Source organism: Hemitrygon akajei, chromosome 7 (genome assembly GCF_048418815.1).
Source record: "Hemitrygon akajei chromosome 7, sHemAka1.3, whole genome shotgun sequence".
Lineage (NCBI taxonomy): Eukaryota > Metazoa > Chordata > Chondrichthyes > Myliobatiformes > Dasyatidae > Hemitrygon > Hemitrygon akajei.
In genome coordinates, this window is record NC_133130.1 from 35,481,513 (window position 1) to 35,504,122 (window position 22,610).

At 41.9% G+C, this 22,610-nt stretch overlaps 1 protein-coding gene across 5 annotated transcripts in view; it reads left to right on the forward strand.

Moving 5' to 3' along the window:
* Nucleotides 1-22,610, forward strand: part of fbxo11b (F-box protein 11b) — a 129,412-nt gene that overhangs the window by 98,723 nt on the left and 8,079 nt on the right. For all 5 annotated transcript variants that reach the window (XM_073050630.1, XM_073050631.1, XM_073050633.1 and 2 more), the window contains exons 16-18: nucleotides 20-105; nucleotides 2,348-2,424; nucleotides 2,533-2,676. In XM_073050630.1, the coding sequence (XP_072906731.1) occupies nucleotides 20-105; nucleotides 2,348-2,424; nucleotides 2,533-2,676 (307 nt within the window). The remainder of the gene's footprint in view (nucleotides 1-19; nucleotides 106-2,347; nucleotides 2,425-2,532; nucleotides 2,677-22,610) is intronic.

The window sequence follows — 22,610 nt, forward strand, 5'->3', positions numbered from 1 at the left end:
AGAGTGTTTGTTTTGTAAGGTGGGTGTTTACTTCTATGACAATGGCCATGGAGTGCTTGAAGATAATGATATCTACAACCATATGTACTCAGGGGTTCAGATCAGGTAAGATGCATGTTCATATTAGTCACTGTTCTAATTTTTAACTTCCAATTATCTTGTCCCTTCAGCTTTTAGCACAGATAGGAAGAAACTGTACAATAAGGCAGTAGTTTATCATGTAGATATTAAATCAGTAGAGTTTTTTTTTGAGGAGACAAAAAGTGAATGGCACAGTCAGATTGCCTGTTTGCCATTAAGTATGCTGTTGACTGATTTTATACAAACGGCGAAAACATTGAAGAGTATTGCACATCACTTATGTTATGACTTTTTTTGGTTTGCTAAGTTTTACTGGTGTGACCACAATTTTCCTTCAACCTAGCCGTAATGCTACTCCATTTAGTATTTTAATGTTTGAAGGAATTTTTGTAATGTGACAGTGCAAAGACAGGGTTTTCTTCCTACATGTGTAAATGTGTAATATTAAATAGCTGAAAATGATTTGGATAAAAATTTAAATCTGTCACATTTTATAGTGTATTTGCAAACCAGGAATGTTTGGCCATCCACTGGATGTATAAACTTGGAAGGCAATTTGTATTTTTATATTGTAACTACGACATAAATTTGTGGCTTATCTGTAATGGTAAGCATCAGACCAGATCAAGAAGATTCCACATACAGCAGCCATGATATTGTGCTAAAAGTGGCAAAGCTGTTTGTTAGAAAAATCTGTGAAAGCATCTGCTATACAAACTGGAAGGTAAGGTGGTAATGTGCAAACTGTATGGAAATTTTTTTTAAAAAGTGAGAAGTTCCAGGTTAGAGATGTGAAACACCTTTTCGATTACATGCTGTGGAAATGTTTTCTAATGTCAGTATTTTTTTAAACTTGTGTTGCTGGGCTCATGGTAAAGCTCTGAAACAAAATGTTTAGTCAGATCATGGTAATTCTGTTGTTTATTGAAAGGAGCATAATGATAAGTAGATATGTGATGATAACGAGAATCCCTGGCTACTTTTGCACTTTTATATAACACTAATCTAGTCCCTTTATTTCTAATGAAGTACTTCAGTAGTGATTCCATTGAGAAATGTAATTTGGAACAGCAAAGACACCTTCTCATTATACTTGCTTCTTGTGCAATTTTTGAACTGCTGTCCTTGCAGTTTGATTACACAATGTGGATCTGTTTTGGGCAAATGCTATTGTGGTTGCGAACACCTACTGTGAGGTGCCCCATGGTTTGGTGGTTGGGTGACTCTTATGCCCAATTACAATCCACAAGTTTTATAAATGGAAACATTTTTATAAAAAAACCAAGCAGAGCAATCAAGAGGCAGTTTAGAAATCATGAATGAAGAACAGTTGCTGATGTTAATCAGAATTATTAGGAACATTCCCCTGTTTATTCTTGATTCGCGCTCTCGAAGGCATACGGGATCTTGAGGAGGACTTTTGTGGGGGATTTCACTTTGCTGTGAAATTTTCTTTCTGTTCATTGGAACATGATTTTGTTTGGTATTTGAAAACCAACAATTCTGTTCTTAGAATGCCACTACCATAAAATAACAATACTTCTTTTGTACATCCCTAAAACATGTATTTATTTTGTGCTGCTTTTGATCAAACGTTGCTGCTTTCTGCTTTTTCTGGAAGGTCTAGGATTTGCCAACTTATAATTGTGGTGAGCACAAGATGTTCTTAAAGCCAAATCTGTACATCTTATTTTACAGAGCAGATCAACGCATATCTATGCTTTTTCCCTTTGCGCTTGTGGACGCCTTAATTTGTCTTATACGTATTAAAATGCTAATTGTATTGCAGAAAAATACAGAATTTTAATTTATTATTTTTTATTAGTAGTACATTAATTGTATTAGCGGTTATAGTGGTTTGTGTACTTTATCTTCCAGAGGATTTTCCCCTTCATTCTGCATCATGGTAGGTCAATTCAAGTGGTATACCTGGAGTGGCAAAAGGCTTTGTATTGAATTAATTCTGTATAAGAAAATAAGCTTCTCAGGTTGGCAGATTTGTAGGTTATTGAAGATTTACTATAAATAATTTTACCTTCTAGTTCTTTATAAATAGTATGCCAGTTTTACTAAATGCACTGTAAATAATTAAAATGTATTGTACTGTAGTACATTTTTTCCTTATTTTTATATTATACTTGAAGTTTTATATTGCACTTTTATTGGAAAATGGCCACAGTTTTAAAGATTATGATTTGGAAATATTTCTTTAGAGCGCAGTAATAAGATATCAGTCTTAGCATGGTTTAAAACTTGTGATTCACAGAACTGGAAGCAACCCTAAGATTCGGCGCAACAAAATATGGGGAGGACAGAATGGCGGCATTCTTGTGTATAATTCTGGTAAGAGTCCAATGTAGTTACAGGTTGTTTCATTGCTTTTCTGTTGTTTTATATTCCACCTTAATTTCAGATCCAAGTGAAAATATTTCTTGATGTCAATTAATACAGGTCTTGGGTTTATAGAAGATAATGAAATATTTGACAATGCAATGGCCGGTGTTTGGATTAAAACAGACAGTAATCCCACACTCAGACGGAACAAAATCCATGATGGCCGAGACGGGGGTATCTGCATATTTAACGGAGGCAGGGGTAAGATTTATAGCTTAAGATTTAAAATAAAATTGCACAGTTTAGCTTCCCATAGGACTGTCTGCTACCAAGCCTGTGGTTCTGTCATGATCCATGGCTTGTGGTGTGTTAACTTCAGTCAGTGAGGCAAATAGAACGTTTCTAAAAGTTACTTCAGTTTTCTTGGAGCGGAAGGGGGAAATCACTTAGGAGTCCTGCTGGTCACCATCCGTTTAAAAAAAAACAGATTAGAACAAGAATGAGCTCTCGTGTCCTTAACAGCTGAGTTCCTTACTTCCTATTTGGTATGCTTAATTCTCTTGAAGCCTGAGGATTATTTCATACAGAGAGCCTTCTACCACTATTATTATATTTCTGAATTGTATCTTTTCATATTTGCATATTTGAAGTAAAGCTATTTTAGTTGCATTCTGAAAGGTACATGGTTATGTCTTGGGGTCCTTGCTGTTGTAAAACACTTTTTTTGTATGAAGTTTGGCAAATCTCCAGTTGTCAGTTGTATAAATTGAGAAATACTGGTTTGAAGGATTGTAAGTGTTGTATTTGATAATGAAGAAGAGTGCAGAATACACCAGGTCAACATAGGAATAACCTATTAACTGCCAGTGCAGTAAGTTTACAAATTAGAAGTCAGCAGAATTATTGCAGTCATTGGTTATTTGAGAGCAAGATAAATAGTTTCTTACCATTGACAGATTGTTGCATTTTAAAATGTTATATCTATTTAGCTATAGTTTTGTGTCTATATTAATAATCATCTATTCCATAGTAATACAGTGTTGTGCCAGCTGGTGGTGTAGTGGCATCAGCTTTGGACTTTGAGGCAGATGGTCCTGAGTTCGAATCCGGCCGGGTCCCAACCTGGGCAGCAGCAGTATCTGGGTGGAAGAAAGGCCTGGCAATCTACTTTCATATCTTGCCATGAAAACCCTATGGACAACCGCACTATTCATAGGGTTGCCATGAGTCGACAACGACTCAAAGGCATTCAACAACAATGTAGTTCACCTGAAACTTTGTGTTATTTACAGAAGTACAGAAATAAGAACACCTCAAATCGAATCAGTTAGTCAGCACCTTTTGAGAGAAAATTCCAAGAGCAAGTAGCTTGCACATTTTATTGTTGTAACAGAATAAATCTTAACTGAAAACTGTTAAGATCAGAATTTAATGCAATTCTCTGACAACATTTTATTGAGGTATCACTGAAAGGTCGGATTTTGGCACTAATGAATAGAACTATTTTGTACTGAGCTTAAAACTGAATGAAGTATTCTGAGTCAAGGAAAGTGATTTTTCCAGTTTTTTCTTGGAAAAGTCGTCAATTTGATTGCTGATTTTGATAGCTTGGGCTAACAATGTATGCTCAGTAAAGTAAGACATCTGCACTTTGTTCCTCCAGTTGACATAATCCAGCTTTGTTTCATGTGGGGCTGTTATAATTGTAGTCTGAAATATGAGTTGGTTTTTGTGATCAGGATTTCAGAAGTAGATATTTATTAGACCATAAGACCATAGGAGCAGAATTAGATGGTGTCCGATAATTTTTTTCGATCTCTTCAACCCCAGTTCCTGGCCTTCTCCCTGTAACCTTTGATGTCATGTCCAATCAAGAACCTATCAATCTTTGCCTTAAATACACCCAATAACCTGGTCTCCACAACTGCCTGTGGCAGCAAATTCCACAAATTCACCACCCTTTGGCTAAATAAATTTCTCCACATCTCTGTTTTGAAAAGGCACCCTCTATCCTGAGGCTGTGCCCTTTTGTCCTAGACTCTCCCACCATGGGAAACATCCTTTCCACATCTACTCTGTCTAGGCCTTTCAACCTTCGAAAGGTTTCAATGAGATACTCCCCCCCCCCCCCCCCCCACCAATCCTTCTGAATTCCAGCAAGTACAGGCCCAGAACCATCAAACGTTCCTCATATGAAAACCCATTCATTCCTGGAATCATCCTTGTGAACCCCCTCTGAACCCTCTCCAACGCCAGCACATCTTTTCTAAGAAGAGGAGCCCAAAACAGTTCACTATACTCAAAGTCAGGCCTCACCAGTGCCTTGTAAAGTCTTAGCATCACATATGCTCTTGTATTCTGGCCGCCTTGAAATGAATGCTAACATGGCATTTGCCTTCCTCACCCCCGTCTCAACCTGCAAGTTAACCTTCAGGGTGTCCTGCACAAGGACTCCCAAGTCCCTCTGCATCTCAGATTCCTGTATTTTCTCCCCATTTAGAAAATAGTCCACACATTTATTTCTACTACCAAAGTGCATGACTGTGCATTTTCCACCATTGTATTTCATTTGCCACTTTCTTGCCCATTCTCCTAATCTAAGTCCTTCTGCATCCTACCTGTTTCCTCAACACTACCTGCCCCTCCATCAATCTTCATATCATCTGCAAACTTAGCAAAAAAGCCATCTATTCCATCATCTAAATCATTTATATATAGCATAAAAAGAAGTGGTCCCAACACTGACCCCTGTGGAACACCACTAGCCAACCAGAAAAGGATCCTTTTTACCCCACTCGCTGCCTCCAACCAATCAGCCAATGCTCTAACCATCTTAGTAACTTTCCTGTAATACCATGGGCTCTTAACTTAGTAAGCAGCCTCATGTGTGGCACCTTGTCAAAGGCCTTCTGAAAGTCCAAATATACAACATCCATGCACCCCCTTTATCTATCCTACTTTTAATCTCCCAAAGAACTCCAACAGGTTCATCAGGCAGGATTTTCCCTGAAGGAAACCATACTGACTTTGTCCTATCTTGCCCTGTGTCAGCAAGTACTCCATCGCCTCATCCTTAACAATTGACTCTAACATCTTCCCAACCACTGAGGTCAGGCTGACTGGTCTATAATTTCCTTTCTGCTGCCTTCCTCCTTTCTTAAAATAGTAGAGTAGCTATTGCAATTTTTCAGTCCTCTTTCACCATGCTGGAGTCCAGTGATTTTTTTGAATAATCATTTCTAATGCCACCACAATCTCTAACGCTACCTCTTTCAGAACCCTAGGGTGTGCAGTTTCTCTGGTCTGGGTGACTTGTATACCTTTAGGTCTTTCAGCTTTTTGAGTACCTTCTCCCTCGTAACAGTAACTTCACCCACTTCTCTTCCTTCACACACTACAACATCAGGCATACTGCTAGGGTCTTCCACAGTGAGGACTGATGCAAAATACTCATTTAGTTCATCAGCCATCTTCTTGTCCCCCATTATTATTTCTTCTGCCTCATTTTCTAGTGGTCCTATGTCCACTCTCATTTCTCTTTTATTCCTAACATACTTGGGGGAAAAAAAACTCTATCCACTTTGATATTATTTGCTAGCTTGTTTTCATATTTCATTTTTTCCCCTCTAATTGTTTTAGTTGCTCTCTTTAGGTTTTTAAAAACTTCCCAATCCTCTATCCACTAATTTTTGCTTTGTTTGCCCTTTCTTTTGCTTTTACAATAGCTTTGACTTCCCTTGTCAGCCACAGTTGTGGTGGTGGCATCCGTCGATCTCGAGAGACCATGGATCTGTGCCTGTGCCTGCGCAGGCCTGGGCAGGGTTGTATGGGAGACCGGCAGTTGCCCAAGCTGCAGGCCTTCCCCTGTCCATGTTGTCCAATGGAAGGGCACTAGGACCCATGCAGCTTGGCACCAGTGACATCACAGAGCAATGTGTTGTTAAGTGCCTTGCTCAAGGACACAAACACGCTGCCTCAGCTGAGGTTCGAACCAGTGACCTTCAGGTTAATAGTCTGATGCCTTGCCCACTAGGCCACGCGCCACAGTTGTACTAATTTACATTTGAGTATTTCTTCATTTTTGGAATATACAGGTCCTGCACCTTCCTCATTTTTCCCAGAAACGCGCACTATTGCTGCTCTGCTGACATCCCTGCCAGCAGCTCCTTCCAATTTACTTTAGCCATCTCCTCTCTCATACCACTGTAATCTCCTTTACTCCACTGAAATACTGCTACACTGAAAGCTTTCCTGTCTGAAAGTTTCCTGTCTAAATCTCATCTTTGTTTCATTTTTGAGATCATTCCCTCCAAGTCTAGTTGATTTTCTCATTTTAAAATGTCTGTCTGTCCTGGGTCTATTTATTTTATTTAGTTCTACTCCAAATAGTGGGTGTTCTGCCATAGTGCAAGAGGTTTGTTACATGAAATGTTAATTCATAGTCAAGTCGGTGTTGAAGATCCTGTCACATTAAAATTTGTGAGCGTTCCCAGACCCAAAAAATAACCTACAAAGTTGTGCCAAATAACAGATAAAACCTAAAATAACAGTAACATATAGTAAAAGCAGGAATGATATGATAAATACACAGCCTCTATAAAGTAGAAATACTTCCCTGCAATCATTGCAGCACTGTCTAGCGTAGCGATAATCTCACTACTTAGCGCTACTAGCATAGTGGAAGCAGTGTTAGCGGAAGCACTCTCATACCAAATAACAAATCATACCAAATACCGCATAAAAATACATAGCCAATATAAAGTAGAAATAATGTATGTACTGTACCGTGTAGTTTCACTTACCGGAATCAGGAAGACAGCAAACACACTGATGATGGTGTGTTAGACTGGCTCATCGGAGGTTGGGGTGCACGGAACACAATGGGAAGTGTTTTCTTATCAATGCCTTTAAGTGGCCTCGGATTTTCTGAATGGTACGCTAGTAGAGGCTTAAGGACAGCATCACCAGTGGCGTTAATCATAGGCATTAGGGTAAATGGGGCCTTCGATGCCTTGTGTCCCTTAGCCTGCTTTTCTCCTATTGAAATAAATGTCTTGCTCGGCAATTTTAGCTCGGAACTTTTCGGCAGCTTCAGCATCAACTGAAGCCCTCTCTCCAGTAACCGTTAAACTACGAAGCTACCCTCGCCCCAGAAACCGATCAAACCGCCCATGGCTACCTTTAAATTCCATTTTCACAACACTTTCATCACCATCATCCAGCGCTTTCTGTTTCAGCTTATTAAAAAGACTGACTGATATAACTTAATGGAACACCACACTTTGTACACCCATCAATCCACTCAAGGAATAGACTTCCCATTTTATCCACTATTGGATGGCGACTAGGAGAGACCACTTTGCTATGAGCAGAACCAACAGTAACATCGGCAGCTTTCAAGAGTCTTCTTTCTCAGCGTATAAATAGCGTGGACAATGCCCTTACTTCGTTCACCACAATCGAAATGTTGAATTATCTCTAGTTTATACTAAGAATAACACCCTTACGAGCTCTCTTAGGCTTTTCCGATATCTTAGAACCCATCTTGCTAACGGATGCACAAAATAAATCAACATAAAGCACAGATGCTCACAAGCACGTGTTTAAACAATGGTGGCTAGAATGCAGTTCCGGGGGAGGAGCTTGGCTGCTTGCGGCACACACTGCCTTTTTTCATAACAATGAAAACACCTTCTGTTAACGAAAACAGGTAACTAATGTAGATATTTCGTAACAGTGAGGTGTCGTAAAGCGAACATTCGAAAAACGGGACACCTGTATTTCATTTCGCTTTTAAGGTCCAGAGAGATTTCTAAACAATAATTGTCATTTAAAATGTGTATAGTTTAATGCAAGGTGCATTATTTTTTGGGTAGGTCACATGAAAATAATTTTTAAATATCAGGAATTTCTGGCATCTCATTGGTTTTCTAGTAGAGTGTTAAAGGAGGGAATAAAACAACACAGCCTGTGCAGGAGTGCTCCATCATTGACATCATCTGTGGGATTTCCATGTGAAATAACCCTCTGAGTGGAAATTCCAAAATGACTTTGAGATTCAAGATGTAATAACAAACGGTTAAATTTGCCGTATTTGTAGGCACAAAATCTGGGCAATACTTGTGTGTTCATTTATTTACCTTTTGTAAGACTCTGCCTCTAACAAGCATGACCACTAAAATACATGACTGCATTTAAACAATCACACATAGAGCAAGAAATACAAAAACTCTAAAAATGTACATTGTTATACATTGTATACGTTTTAGATATAAAAGCTGGTTTGAAGAAACAATTCCCATTCCCTAGCCAAAAAATGGTTTCCCTTCATGAATTTCAAAGTTGTCAGCTATAACATCTTAAATTGTTTCAGACAGAACAAGTTGTGCTTGCTCATTTGTTTGCATCTTGCATTGCATGTCACAAATGTCAGATGCAACTAATAATCAATCTACTCTCATTCATTTTATAAATTGAGAGCAGCAATGTTGATACTGATAAACTGAGCTTTTTCCAATCATTTTTGAATTCAGTTGCCAAGAAGTTTATTTGCACAGAATACTGTTTTTTTAATAGCATGCACTCACTTCTCATGAAGGACAATGCTGCTATTTCCTAATTGATTCTCATAATTTGGCAAATGACCAGGTTTGTTTTTCACAAATCAGCCCTGTATTCAGAATCTGATTTCTGCTTTGTCACACAGAGTAACACAATTTCCCAATACTCCTTTTTGAGCACAGAGAAAGAACTTTGATCTTGTTAAACAGAATATACTCATCATACTGTGATTCTGGGTTTACATAGCCTTATACCGTACCTGCGTTTTTCCTTACTTTAAGCCTGCCTATGAGCATACTCATTGATGTATTAGAATTTCCAAGCACTTGTGTATTAGTATTAAACCATAAGATGTAGGAGGAGATTTAGGCCATTCAGCCCATTGAGCCCGTTCTGTCATTGCATTATGGCTGATTTGTTATCCCTCTTAACCCCATTCTCTCATGTGCTCCCATGTGCTTGCAGTCATTATCTTACAGGTGATAGAGGTTGACAGACTGGGAGGTATTGCCAGCTTGCCTTTGGCAAGGAATTGCACTTCATTTCCCAGATTGTGTGAGTGGTGGAAAGAATGAATGGTTAGGCTTAGGGTTACTGACTAGGCTCTCAAGGTAGTGTGGTGGGGCTGAGGGCTGAGGTGGCTGAACAACAAATGATACTGTTTGATAAGATAATTTTATCTAGTGAAAGATTTTTCCCCTTGCTTTCCATCCACCTCATCAGTTTTGAAAGGGTTAAGGACATAAGACGTAGGAGCAGAATTGGTCCATTCAGCCCATCGAGTCTGCTCTACAGTCCATCATGGCTGGTCCCGGATCCCACTCAACCTCCTACACCTGCTTTCTCACCATATCCTTTGATTCCCTGACTCATCAGGAATCGATTAACTTCCGCCTTAAATATACCCATGGACTTGGCCTCCACTGCAGACTGTGGCAGAGCATTCCACAGGTTCACTACTCTCTGGGGGAGAAAAAATTCCTCTTTAACTCTGTTCTAAAAGGCCCCCCCTCAATTTTGAGGCTGTGTCCTCTGGTTCTGGATACCCCCCTCACTGTAGAGAACATTCTCTCCACATCCACCCTATCTAGTCCTTTCAACATTTGGTAGATTTCAATGAGATGCCCCTGCATTCTTCTAAATTCCAGTGATTACAACCCCAAAGCTGCCAAACGCTCCTCGTATGTTAACCCCTTCATTCCAGAAACATCCTAGTGAACCTCCTTTGAACTCTGCAATGACAACACATCCTTTCTGAGATACGGGGCCCAAAACTGTTGACAGTACTTCGAGTGCAAACTGAAGGCTCAGCATTATCTCTTGAAAATAAATTCTCCTTGAAAATAAATGCCAACATTGCATTTGCCATCTTTACCAAAGACTCAACCTGTAAATTAACCTTCTGGGAGTCTTGCACAAGGACGTCTAAGTCCTTTTGCACCTCTGATGTTTGAAACTTTCTGCCCATTTAGATAATAGTCTGCACTATTGTTCCTTTTACCAAAATGCATTATGATACATCTTCCATCTGCCACTTCTTTGCCCATTCTTCCAATTTGTCTATGCTGCAATCACATTGCTTCCTCAGCACTACCTACCCCCCCCACCTATCTTTGTATCATCTACAAACTTTGCCACAAGGCTATCAATTCCATTTTCCAAATTATTGACAAACAATATGAAAAGTAGCATTCCCAGTACTGACTCCTGAGGAACACCACTAGTCACTGGCAGCCAACCAGAAATGGTCCCCTTTGTTCCCACTCACTGCCTCCTGCCTGTCAGCCATTCCTCTATCCGTGCCAGTATCTTTCCTGTAACACCATAGGACTTTTGTTAAACAGCCTCATGTGTGGCATCTTAACAAATGCCTTCTGAAAATCCAAGTAAATGGCATCCGTTCTCCTCCCTGCTTGTTACTTCCTTGAAGAACTCTAATGAGTTTCAGGCAAGATTTCTCTTTACAGAAGCCATGCTGATTTTGACTTATTTTATCATTACCCCAAAACTTCATCCTTAATAATAGACCCAAACACTTCCCCAACACTGAAGTTAGACTAGCTAGCCTATAATTTCCTTTCTTTTACCTTCCTCCCTTCTTAAATAGTGGAGTGACTTTTGAAATCTTCCTACCCTCTGGGACCATGCCAAAATCAAGTGATTCTTGAAAGATCATGACCAATGCATACATTATCTCTTCAGCAACCTCTTTCAGGACTCTGGGATATGGTCCACCTGGCCCAGATGACTTATCCACCTTAAGACTGTTGAGTTTGCCTAGCACTTTTTCCTTTGTAACAACAATGGCACTCACTCCTGCTCCTTGCCACTCACAGATCACTGGCACACTGCTAGTGTGCCCCTGTGAAGACTGATGCAAAGTACCCATTAAGTTCATCTGCCATTTCCTTATCCCCCCATTACTACCACACCAGCATCATTTTCCAGTGGTCAAATATCAATACTCACCTCGCTTTTACTCTTTATATAACTGGAAAAACTTTTAGTACCCTGCTTTATATTATTGGCTAGTTTGTCCTCATATTTCATCTTTTCATTTCTTACCACTTTTTTTAAATTGCCTTTTGTTGGAATTTAAAAGCTTCCCAATCATCCAACTTCCCACTCACTTTTGCTACTTTATATGCTCTTTCCTTGGTTTTTATGCAGTCCTTAACTTCCTTTGTCAGCCACAGTTGCCTAGCTATGCCATTTAAGAATTTCTTCCTCTGTGGGGCATATTTACTTTCGCCTTCTATTCCCAGAAACCTCAGCCACCTCTGCTCTGCCATCATTCCCATCAGTATCCTCCTCCAGTCCACCTGAGCAGGCTCCTCTCTCATGCCTCTTAATTTCTTTTATTCCATTGTGATGCTGGTACATCTGACTTGAGCTTCTCCTTTTCAAATTGCAACATAAATTCAATGCTATTATGATCATTGCCTCCTAGGGGTCACTTTGCATTAGGCAGACTAATAAGATCTGGGTTATTACACAACACCCAATCTAAGATAGCCTTTCCCCGAATAGGCTCAAGCACAAGCTGCTCTAAAAAGCCATATCGTAGGCATTCAACAAATTCCCTCTCTTGCGATCTGACTCCAACTTGATTTTCCTAGTCCCTTTGCATATTGGAGTCCCCGATTACAATTGTGATATTATCCTTATTACATATCTTTTCCAACTCCCTTTGAATCTCAGTCGCACAACCTGGCTACTATCTGGAGGCCTGTATACGATTCCTATAATGGTTTTTTACCCTTGCAGTTTCTTAACTACACCCACAAAGTTTCAACATTCTCTGACTCTGTGTCACCTCTTTCTAAAGATGTAATTCCATCTCTTATCAACAGAGCCACACAATCGCCTATGACTTCCTGCTTGTTCTTTCAATACAAGGTATATCTTTTGATGTTAGGCTCCCAATTATGGCCGCCTTTCAGCCACGATTCAATGACGCCCACAACGTCATATAGACCAATCTCTAATTGCACTGAGTTTGTCCACCTTAATCCGAATGCTACCCGCATTTAAATGTGGCACCTTCATTAGCTTGTCCATCCTTGCATTCATATTACATCCATCATCTACTTGTAAACCTGCTGGCTCATCCTCAGCTCTGTTATACTGGTTCCGAACCCCTTGCCATATTAGTTTAAACTAGTGGTCACCAACCTTTTTAAGCCCAAGATCTCCTACCTCAGCCTTAGTGAAAGACGAGAGCGACAGGCCTGCGCCTGCCCCCCTTGCAGGATCTATTGGCCGACAAAAGTTTGTTTCAGTAGATTGCAGCGAGGTAGCTGTTCTGCTGCTTATGAAACCCTGAGCCTGGATTAGGTTGTCTGCGAATATTTTAGCACCAGGTTCCCCATGAACATTCGGTGTGCTAAACAGGTTCCGAGGCGGTGCCCATCTGACTGCGCTCCAGGCCAGTAGCAACGGCATTTCCTGCTGGCCGCGCGAGAGTATCACTGCGTTTACGTGACTCTTGACCTCACGTGTGTTCAAGTTCAACAGTGGCCGAGACAGAGAATGAGGAAAGGTGTAACTGACTCATAAAGGTGCCTGCTCTGGATCTCTTTATTGCTAATTGCCGACGGGACATCAACCGTCTCGACTTCACCACACCCTGTTCCAATTCCAACCTCACTCCTTCCGAACGCTCTGCTCTCCGCTCCCTCCGCACCAATCCCAACCTCACTATAAAACCTGCTGATAAGGGGGAGCTGTTGTCTGGCGTATTGACCTCTACCTGGCCGAGGCACAGCGACAACTCTCTGATACCCCTCGTATTTACCCCTTGATCATGACCCCACTAAGGAGCACCAAGCCATTGTCTCCTATACCATCACCAACCTTATCAGCTCTGGGGATCACCCATCCACTGCCACCAACCTCGTAGTTCCCACACCCCGCACTTCCCGTTTCTACCTCCTACCCAAGATCCACAAACCTGCCTGTCCAGGTAGACCTATTGTCTCAGCTTGCTCCTGCCCCACCGAACTAATTTCTGCATACCTTGACACTGTCTTATCCCCCTTTGTTCAATCTCTTCCCACCTATGTTCGTGACACTTCTCACGCTTTGAATTTTTTCAATGATTTTAAGTTCCCTGGCCCCCACTGCCTTATTTTCACCATGGACGTCCAGTCCCTATATACCTCCATCTCTCACCCGGACGGTTTCAAAGCTCTTCGCTTCTTTTCGGATTACAGACCTAACCAATCCCCCTCTACTACCACTCTCCTCCCCCTAGCGGAATTAGTTCTTACTCTCAATAATTTCTCCTTTGGCTCCTCCCACTTCCTCCAAACCAAGGGTGTAGCCATGGGCACCCGTATGGGTCCCAGTTATGCCTGCCTTTTTGTTGGCTTTGTGGAACAGTCTATGTTCCAAGTCTATACGGGTATCCGCCTCCCTCTTTTCCTTCGCTACATCGACGACGGCATTGGCGCTGCCCCCTGCACGCATGCTGAGCTCGTCGACTTCATTAACTTTGCCTCCAACTTTCACCCTGCCGTCAAATTTACCTGGTCCATTTCCGACACCTCCCTCCCCTTTCTTGATCTTTCTGTCTCCATCTCTGGAGACGGCTTATTTACTGATACCTACTATAAGCCTACAGACTCTCACAGCTACCTGGACTATTCCTCTTCCCACCTTGTCTCTTGCAAAAATGCTAACCCCTTCTCACAATTCCTATGTCTCCGCCGTATCTGCTCTCAGGATAAGGCTTTTCATTCCAGGACGAAGGAGATGTCTTCCTTTTTTAAACAAAGGGGCTTCCCTTCTTCCACCATCAACTCTGCTCTCAAACGCATCTCTCCCATTTCCCGCACATCTGCCCTCACCCCATCCGCCCGCTACCCCACTCGGGATAGGGTTCCCCTTGTCCTCACCTACCACCCCACCAGCCTCCAGGTCCAACGTATAATTCTCCGTAACTTCCGCCACCTCCAACGGGATCCCACTACCAAGCACATCTTTCCCTCCCCCACTCTTTCTGCTTTCCACAGGGATCGCTCCCTACGCGACTCCCTTGTCCATTCGTTCCCCCCCATCCCTTCCCACCATCTCCCTCCTGGCACTTATCCTTGTAAGCGGAACAAGTGCTACACCTGTCCTTACACTTCCTCCCTCACCACCATTCAGGGCCCCAGACAGTCCTTCCAGGTGAGGCGACACTTCACCTGTGAATCGGCTGGTGTGGTATACTGCGTCCGGTGCTCCCGATGTGACCTTTTATATATTGGTGAGGCCCAACGCAGACTGGGAGACCGTTTCGCTGAACACCTATGCTCAGTCCGCCAGAGAAAGCAGGATCTCCCAGTGGCCACACATTTTAATTCCATGTCCCATTCCCATTCTGATATGTCTGTCCATGGCCTCTACTGTCAAGATGAAGCCACACTCAGGTTGGAGGAACAACACCTTCTATACCGGCTAGGTAGCCTCCAACCTGATGGCATGAACATTGACTTCTCTAACTTCTGTTAATGCTCCTCCTCCCCTTCTTACCCCATCCCTGACATATTTTGTTGTTTGCCTGTTCTCCATCTCCCTCTGGTGCTTCCCCCCCTCCCCCCTCCCCCTTTCTTTCTCCCGAGGCCTCCTGTCCCATGATCCTTTCCCTTCTCCAGCTCTGTATCACTTTCGCCAATCGCCTTTCCAGCTCTTAGCTTCATCCCACCCCCTCCGGTCTTCTCCTATCATTTCGCATTTTCTCCTCCCCCCACTACTTTCAAATCTCTTACTATCTTTCCTTTCAGTTACTCCTGACGAAGGGTCTCGGCCCGAAACGTCGACAGTGCTTCTCCTTATAGATGCTGCCTGGCCTGCTGTGTTCCACCAGCATTTTGTGTGTGTTAACTGACTCATATTGTTTCCTTGCGGCCCAGTGGTTGGGGACCACTGAAGTACACTGTGTAGTGCGGGGGAGCTATACGCATGCATGCTGGGCAGAAAGAACGGAACTAAAACCCCACAACCCGGAAACCGTCTCTCAACGGTATTTGTGTATTTATTTTTATTTTTTTGGGGGGATCTACTGGGAAAGTCTCAAAGATTGACCAGTCGATCGCGATTGACGGGTTGGTGACCACTAGTTTAAACCATTCTCAACAGCTCTAGTAAACCTGCCCGCAAGACTATTGGCCCCCCTGAGATTCAAATGTAACCAGTCCTTTTTGTGCAGGTCACACCTGCTTCTGCTGTGCATATATCTGCCACCTCTTTCTATTTCTGTCCTCACTGTCACATGGCACATGCAGCAATCTGAAGATAACTACCTTGAAGTCCTGCTGCTCAGCTTTCTTCCTAACTCACTGCATTCTTTTTTCGGGACCTCCTCCCTTTTTCTTCCTATGTTGTTGGTTCCAAAATGTACCACAACTTCTGGCTGTTCACCCTCCTTCCCAGGATTTTGTGGACGTGTTCAGAAACAGCATGGAGCCTGGCATCTGGGACGCAAAGTACCATCTGTGTTTCTATTTCGCATCCACAGAATCGCTTATCTGTCCCCCTAACTATAGGGTCTCCTATTACTGCTGCCCCTATTATTGTTGAGGGGGACGACCACAGGGGTGCTCTTCAGTATCTGATATTTTTCCTTCTCCTGACAGTCACTCATTTATCTGTCCCCTGTAACTTTGGGGTGATAACTTGCCTGTAGCTTCTATCACCTCTTCACTTTCCCTAACAAGCCGAAGATCATCGAGCCACAGCTCAAGTTCTTTAAATGGTTTCTAAGAAGCTGCATCTTGATGCATCTGGTGCAGATGTGGTCATCGGGGAGTCTGGTAGTCTGGGAACCCCACAATTGAAACCCAGAACACTGTCCCTGTAGACATACCCCCTATTCTCTCAAGAGTTAAATAAGAAAGAAGAAATAAGGAATGAACTTACCTACTTACCTTGCATCTATCTGTTCTCACCAAAGCCCTGTTGAGCTAAAGCCTTACCACCCTGACTCAGACTGCTACACGGTACCCGTCTTTTCTGGAGACTGGGTTTTCAAGGTTCTTTGCTGTGTGTGGTTAAAATGTGTCGATGTTTGAGCCACTCACCCTCATCGTGCCTTGTATGTAGAATTCAGCTATTTTTTTACCCTTGTTTTATGCCACTGCCATGATGTCATCTAGAGCCTGATGGTAAGACCCAAATTGGGTATCGGGGGGGTTTGTCAAGCCTATGCAGGTACGTCAACATTGTGAGAAAGTTAGATCAAGGGAGATGATTAAAAGGTTGGAAAAAATCAGTTGGGATTAGATTCCATACTTCATTTAAGTAGAATAAGGATTACTTGATTTTTGAATTTAAACATAGCAGTCCGTACTTAATTCTGACATGCTGAGCATTTCCTAATTCTGGGTTATGAATATACATGGTTTTTCTGTTTGTATGTTTGATCAAGATGTCATTCATTCTGCAAATGAGTGGTACATCTCAGAATCAGAATCAGGTTTATTATCACCAGCATGTGATGTGAAATCTGTTAACTTAGCTGCAGCAGTTTAATGCAATACATTATATAGAGGAAAAATAATAAATAAATAAATAAATCTTATTCAGTATACTTTATACAGTATATGTAGATTGAAAATTGTGCAAAAAAACAGAAATACTATATTTTTTTTAAAAGTGAGGTAGTGTCCAAGGGTTCAATGTCCACTTAGGAATTTGATAGCAGAGGGGAAGAAACTGTTCCTGAATCACTGAGTGTGTGCCTTCAGGCTTCTATACCTCCTACCTGATGCTAACAGTGAGAAAAAGGCATGCCCTGGGTGCCTGAGGTCCTTAATAATGGACACGGCCTTTCTGAGACACCACTCCTTGAAGATGTCCTGGGTACTTTGTAGGTTAGTACCCAAGATGGAGCTGACTAGATTTTCACATTTAATTGCATTATTGTGTGATGGAAGTTGCTGGTCTGTAGAAAAAGTGGTGAAGTTATCATTTGAAGAATACTTTGCAATAAATTAACTTTTGATCACTAAGTTCTGTGTGGCACATAAGAGGGGAATAGGTTACAGGAAATGTGGGCAGGGTTTAGGACTGATGGGTTATGCTCTGGAGCATGGCTTCCTGTGCTAGCAGTCTTCTATGTTGTAGGAAATGTGAGGTAAATGTTATTGACAAAAACTGCTTTTCCAACTTAGATTGTTAGGCATGCGACATAGTTTAACTGTTGAAACTGTTCTTCCCATCTACTCTTTGAAACAGGTATAAACTTCAAATATGTTTTCATTATGTACCATGGAGCTGGTAGAAATGTATAGTATTTCAAATATGAATATATTTGATCCATATAAATATTGGTTGGAACTTAAAAACTCAAATGAAAATGTAAGTGTGAAAGACAATTTAACCCATCAAGCCTAGCCTTTCATAAAATCATGAGAAGATTGGAGCTGTAGACTCCTTCGGCCCTCAAGCCTACCTCACCACTCAGTGTGATCCTGGCTAATCCTGCCTTGGGCCTTGCCTCCTTTTCTATGTCATTTACTGTTTACTTTGCACAATTTATTGTTATCCATCCATTTCATTTCGTTAAAAAAACTAATGGATTGAAGTCCGGTGAAAATGAAAAACATAATTTTGTACATATTTCAACATTTTCTGTGGCCTTTTTAATGTAAAAAGACCATAGGAAGTGTATATTTTTAAAATCTATTTAGGTGGATTTTATTCTGAAATACTTCACATTGCAAATTTTCTATAGTCCTTTGTGTTGATGATGACTTACTCCACTCCATTCCACTTTTCTGTATGGGAGATTGCTGTGGAGTTCTGTTCATGATTCAGAGTCTACCATAAGTGGGTGAATTATTTGGGATGTTTCTTGCTTCTGTGGGCTCTTGTAGGAACTTGCTGCTGTGCCTTCCTTGAATGCCTCTCTTTTTTAAGTGGTGATGGATCAGGGTGATCATGAGTTGGTGAGGATATTACATTCCCTCCCCCCCCCCCCCCCCCCCACACACACACACACACACACAGAAGCTTTTGAACATTTTTGAATGTTCTTCATTGTCCTTCTGGAAGTCTCTTGCTGTGATGTAGCTTGAGTTTATTTTGGACATGCTGATCCAAAACCACTGGAACTGGTTGAGTGCCTCATTTTTGATGGTGTTACCCTAGGAAAGAGCATTTAATTGATTTGCTAATACCGTTGATCTGGATGATTTAGTAGAACCAATAATGGTACTGCTCCAGCAGTGGCAAAAGAATCTAGATCTTGTGGAAAACACATTGCATCTCAAAATCACTGGTAGACTCTTTTTCTTCCTATAGAACATTGAACAGTAAGGACGGGAATATGCCCTTCTGCCCACAATATCTATTCTGATCACATTGCCAAATTAAAACTAATGGTCTACATCCCTCCATTTCCTGCCTATTCATGTGCCCATCCAAAATGCCTCTTAAACATATACTATCTTATCTGCTTCTACCACCTCACCAGTAGTGTGTTACAAGTTCCTACACTGTGTTTTAAAATAATGTTTACCTTGTAAATCTCCTTTTAAGCTTTCCCCATCTCACTTTAAAGCTCTCTGGTATTGGAAAATGATTGACTATATACCCTATTTGTGCTTCTTAAAACTTAGTGATCTGGTTGCTCCTTGGCCTCCGATGTTCCAGAGCAGTGGTCCCCAACCACCGGCTTGGCGATATGAAATGATACGATTCAGCTGCACCTTTCCTCATTCCGTCATGCCCACTGTTGAACTTGAATGCACGGGAGGTCATTACGCACGCGAGGTCATCAGTTGCCTAATCGCAGTGATACCCTCGCGCCAGGGATCACTGGTTGACCTCGGGTAACCAGCTGCCTTGAGCGGTCAGTGAGAAGTGCCGTTGATACTGGCCTGGAGCATGGACAGATGGGTGCCGCCTCTAAGCCTGTTTAGCACACTGAATGTTCGTGGGGAACCCAGTGCTAAAGTATTTGCAGACGACCTAATTCGGGCTCAGGGTTTTGTAAGTAGCAGAGCGGCTACCTCGCTGCAATCTACTAAAAGTCATCCCTCGAGCCAAACTTTTGTCGGCTGCTCTCTCCGGACTGCGACAGCCGCGGCCCCGGTATGGGGACCTCCGGCCCTTACCTTGTCCTCTCACTGGTGCAATTATTTTATATGTTCCTACGAGGATAATATGCGCTGTGTGTTTAATATCCAAACGTTACTTAAAATGTTATGATGCTTTTGACTTTTAAGTGAGTTATAATTGACATCACTATATTCATGCGAGGAAAATATGTGCTGTGTGTTTAATATTAAATTTGTCAGATAAACCCTTTTAGAAACAAAATTGAGTGTATTAGCCACTTATAAGTGACTCACACCTATATTCTGGTCGTGATTAACACCCCCATCTGGTTGGCCGGTCCGCAAGAATATTGTCAATATTAAACTGGTCTGCGGTGCAAAAAAGGCTGGTGAGCCCTGTTCCAGAGAAAACAATCCCAAGTTTGCCCAACGTTTCCTTTTTCAAATCCAGGCAACAACCTTGTGAACCTAAAAACTCCAAATGTGGCCTAACCAAAGTTTTATATAGCTTGCAACATGACTTCTTTTTACATGGTTCAGTTTATTATCAGAGAATGTATACAGTTTACAACCTGAAATTCTTATTCTGTGCAGATTTGTTCTCAATGCCTAATGAAGGCAAGCATGCCAGACACATCCTTTAGCACCCCATCCAATTGTGTGTCACTTTCAGGGAGGAATGGACTCGCAACCCAAGATCTATCTCTCTGTACAACAATGTTCCCAAAAGTCCTGCCATTTATTTTCCTCTTGCATTTGATATCCCAAAATGCTGTACCTCATATGTATCTGCTTAAAACTCCATCTGCCTTTTTCCTGCCCATATTTTCAACTGATCTAGTTCAAAGTACATTATTATCATAGTATGTATACCAAGTACAACCTTGGGATTCTTCATCTTGCAGGCAGCCACAAAACAAAGAAACACATCAGACTTCACAAAAAATAACCCAAAATGTGAAAACAGTCCACAGAACGTGAACCGCAGAGTCCCCAAAAGTCATTCCGCAGCCATGCAGCCAGTTCAGCACTACAGATGGCCACAACAGTGGAGCTAGGTTCAGCGCTGAGGCGAGTGCCGATGGCTGCAACTGCAGAGTTAGTTTGGCACTGAGGTGCGTAAAGCCTCCTGGAGTAGTGAGCTGAACACTGGTTTGTCCTCCACCCAAGGCCTCGACATCTTAATCTTTTAATCTGGTTTATGGCTCAATTCAGCTAAGCATCAGTTCATTATCTGCTCTCAGGCCCCACCACTTCAGTCCAGCCTGAGTTCAGTTCAGTCCATTCCAGCAATGGCCACCACAACCGTACCTGTATTCTCAAAAGTCCAGTTTGCTGAATATTTCAGCATACCACAAAAAACAGCAGGTCAAAAGTGTGCTTTGGTTTAAAAGCACATCACCCAGTGGGAAATTACAGGCTGTAGATTGCAGTAATCATAGTCCTGAAAATATATATTTAGAATCGTTAGTTTTTTTTGCTGCCTGCAAAGTGTTGCTGTGTCTCACCATCTTCGCAGAACCAAGTTCTAGATCCTGTTGTATCCTTTGACCTTTTCTCACTATCCATAACTTTGCCAATTTTTGTGTTGTCTGTAAACTTGCTAATCATCCCACGTACATTTTCATTCAAATCATAAACACAGAAGTTATTAAGAGTTACTTTCTAATTCTTTCCTCCTGTTACTTTTTTTCCTCATTCCTTCATTTTATTTCTTTATACCCAATTTGTCTTTAGTTAATTATTTTACTTTTTTCCTGTTTCTTTTATCACCCTTGTTTATGGTATTACATGATTAGTCTCACAGTTGAATAAAGATGCAAACGTCCCATTGACTTGGCGCGCTTATAATAATCATGGATTTCTAGTGTGTTACGCACGGTAAAATTATAGTCTAATGGTCACAGGTTTAGAAAGCATGTACATAAGTGCACAAATTATATGCAAGCTATTTTTTTCTACTTGTCTTTTACATTGGTACTCCTGATATGGCATCCTCTACATCAGTGAGACCCAACGAAGACTGGGGACAGCTTTGTCGAGCACCTTAACTCCATCCACAGCAAGCAGGATTTCCTAGTGAAAGACCATTTTTATTCCAGTTCCAAACCCCATTCCTATTCAATTGTTGGTCCATTGCCTCCTATACTGAGAAGGAATATAAGGTGTTGGTATGATAATTGATTTCTCTAACTTATGGTAATTTTTGCCCCTTCCACTTCTATCTTCTTCCATTCCCCAGTCTGGCTGTCCTCTTACTACTTCTCACATGCCTGTCACATCCATCTGGTGCCCCTTCCCCCTTCCTTTTCTCCCATGGTCCACTCTCCTCTACTATCAAATTCCTTCTTCAGCCCTTTACCTTTCCACCTATCACATCCCAGCTTCTTACTTCATTCCCCCCTTAACCAATCGACAGATGACGCAATAGCCACAGCTCTACACACCATCCTTACACATCTGGAGAAGAATGCTTATGTGAGAATGTTCTTGGGCTACAGTTCAGTATTTAACACCATAATTTCCTCCAGGCTTGACGAGAAGCTTAGAGACCTCAGCCTTCACCCTGGCTTGTGCTGCTGGATCCTGGACTTCCTGTTAGATCACCGGCAGGTAGTAAGAGTGGGCTCCCTCACTTCTGACCCTCAGCACAGGAACTCCTCAGGGCTGTGTCCTAATCCCCCTCCTTTACTCACTGTATACTCATGACTGTGTCACCACCCATAGCTCCAATCTGCAATTTAAATTTGCTTACATAACTACATTATCTCAAATAATAATGAGGCAGGCTACGGAGAAGTCATCACCCTGACACAGTGGTGTCATGAGAAAAACCTCTCCCTCAATGTCAGAAGAACAAAGGAGCTGGTTGTGGACTACAGGAGAAATGGAGACAGACTAACCCCTATTGACATCAGTGGACCTGGGTTTGAGGGTGAACAGCTTTAAGTTCCTCGGCATCCACATCACCGAAGGCCTCACACGTTTGTACATACTGGCTGGCTTAGTGGTGAAAAAAGCCCAGCGACACCTCTTTCACCTCAGATGGCGGAAGTAGTTTGGCATCAATCCCCAAATCTTAAGGAG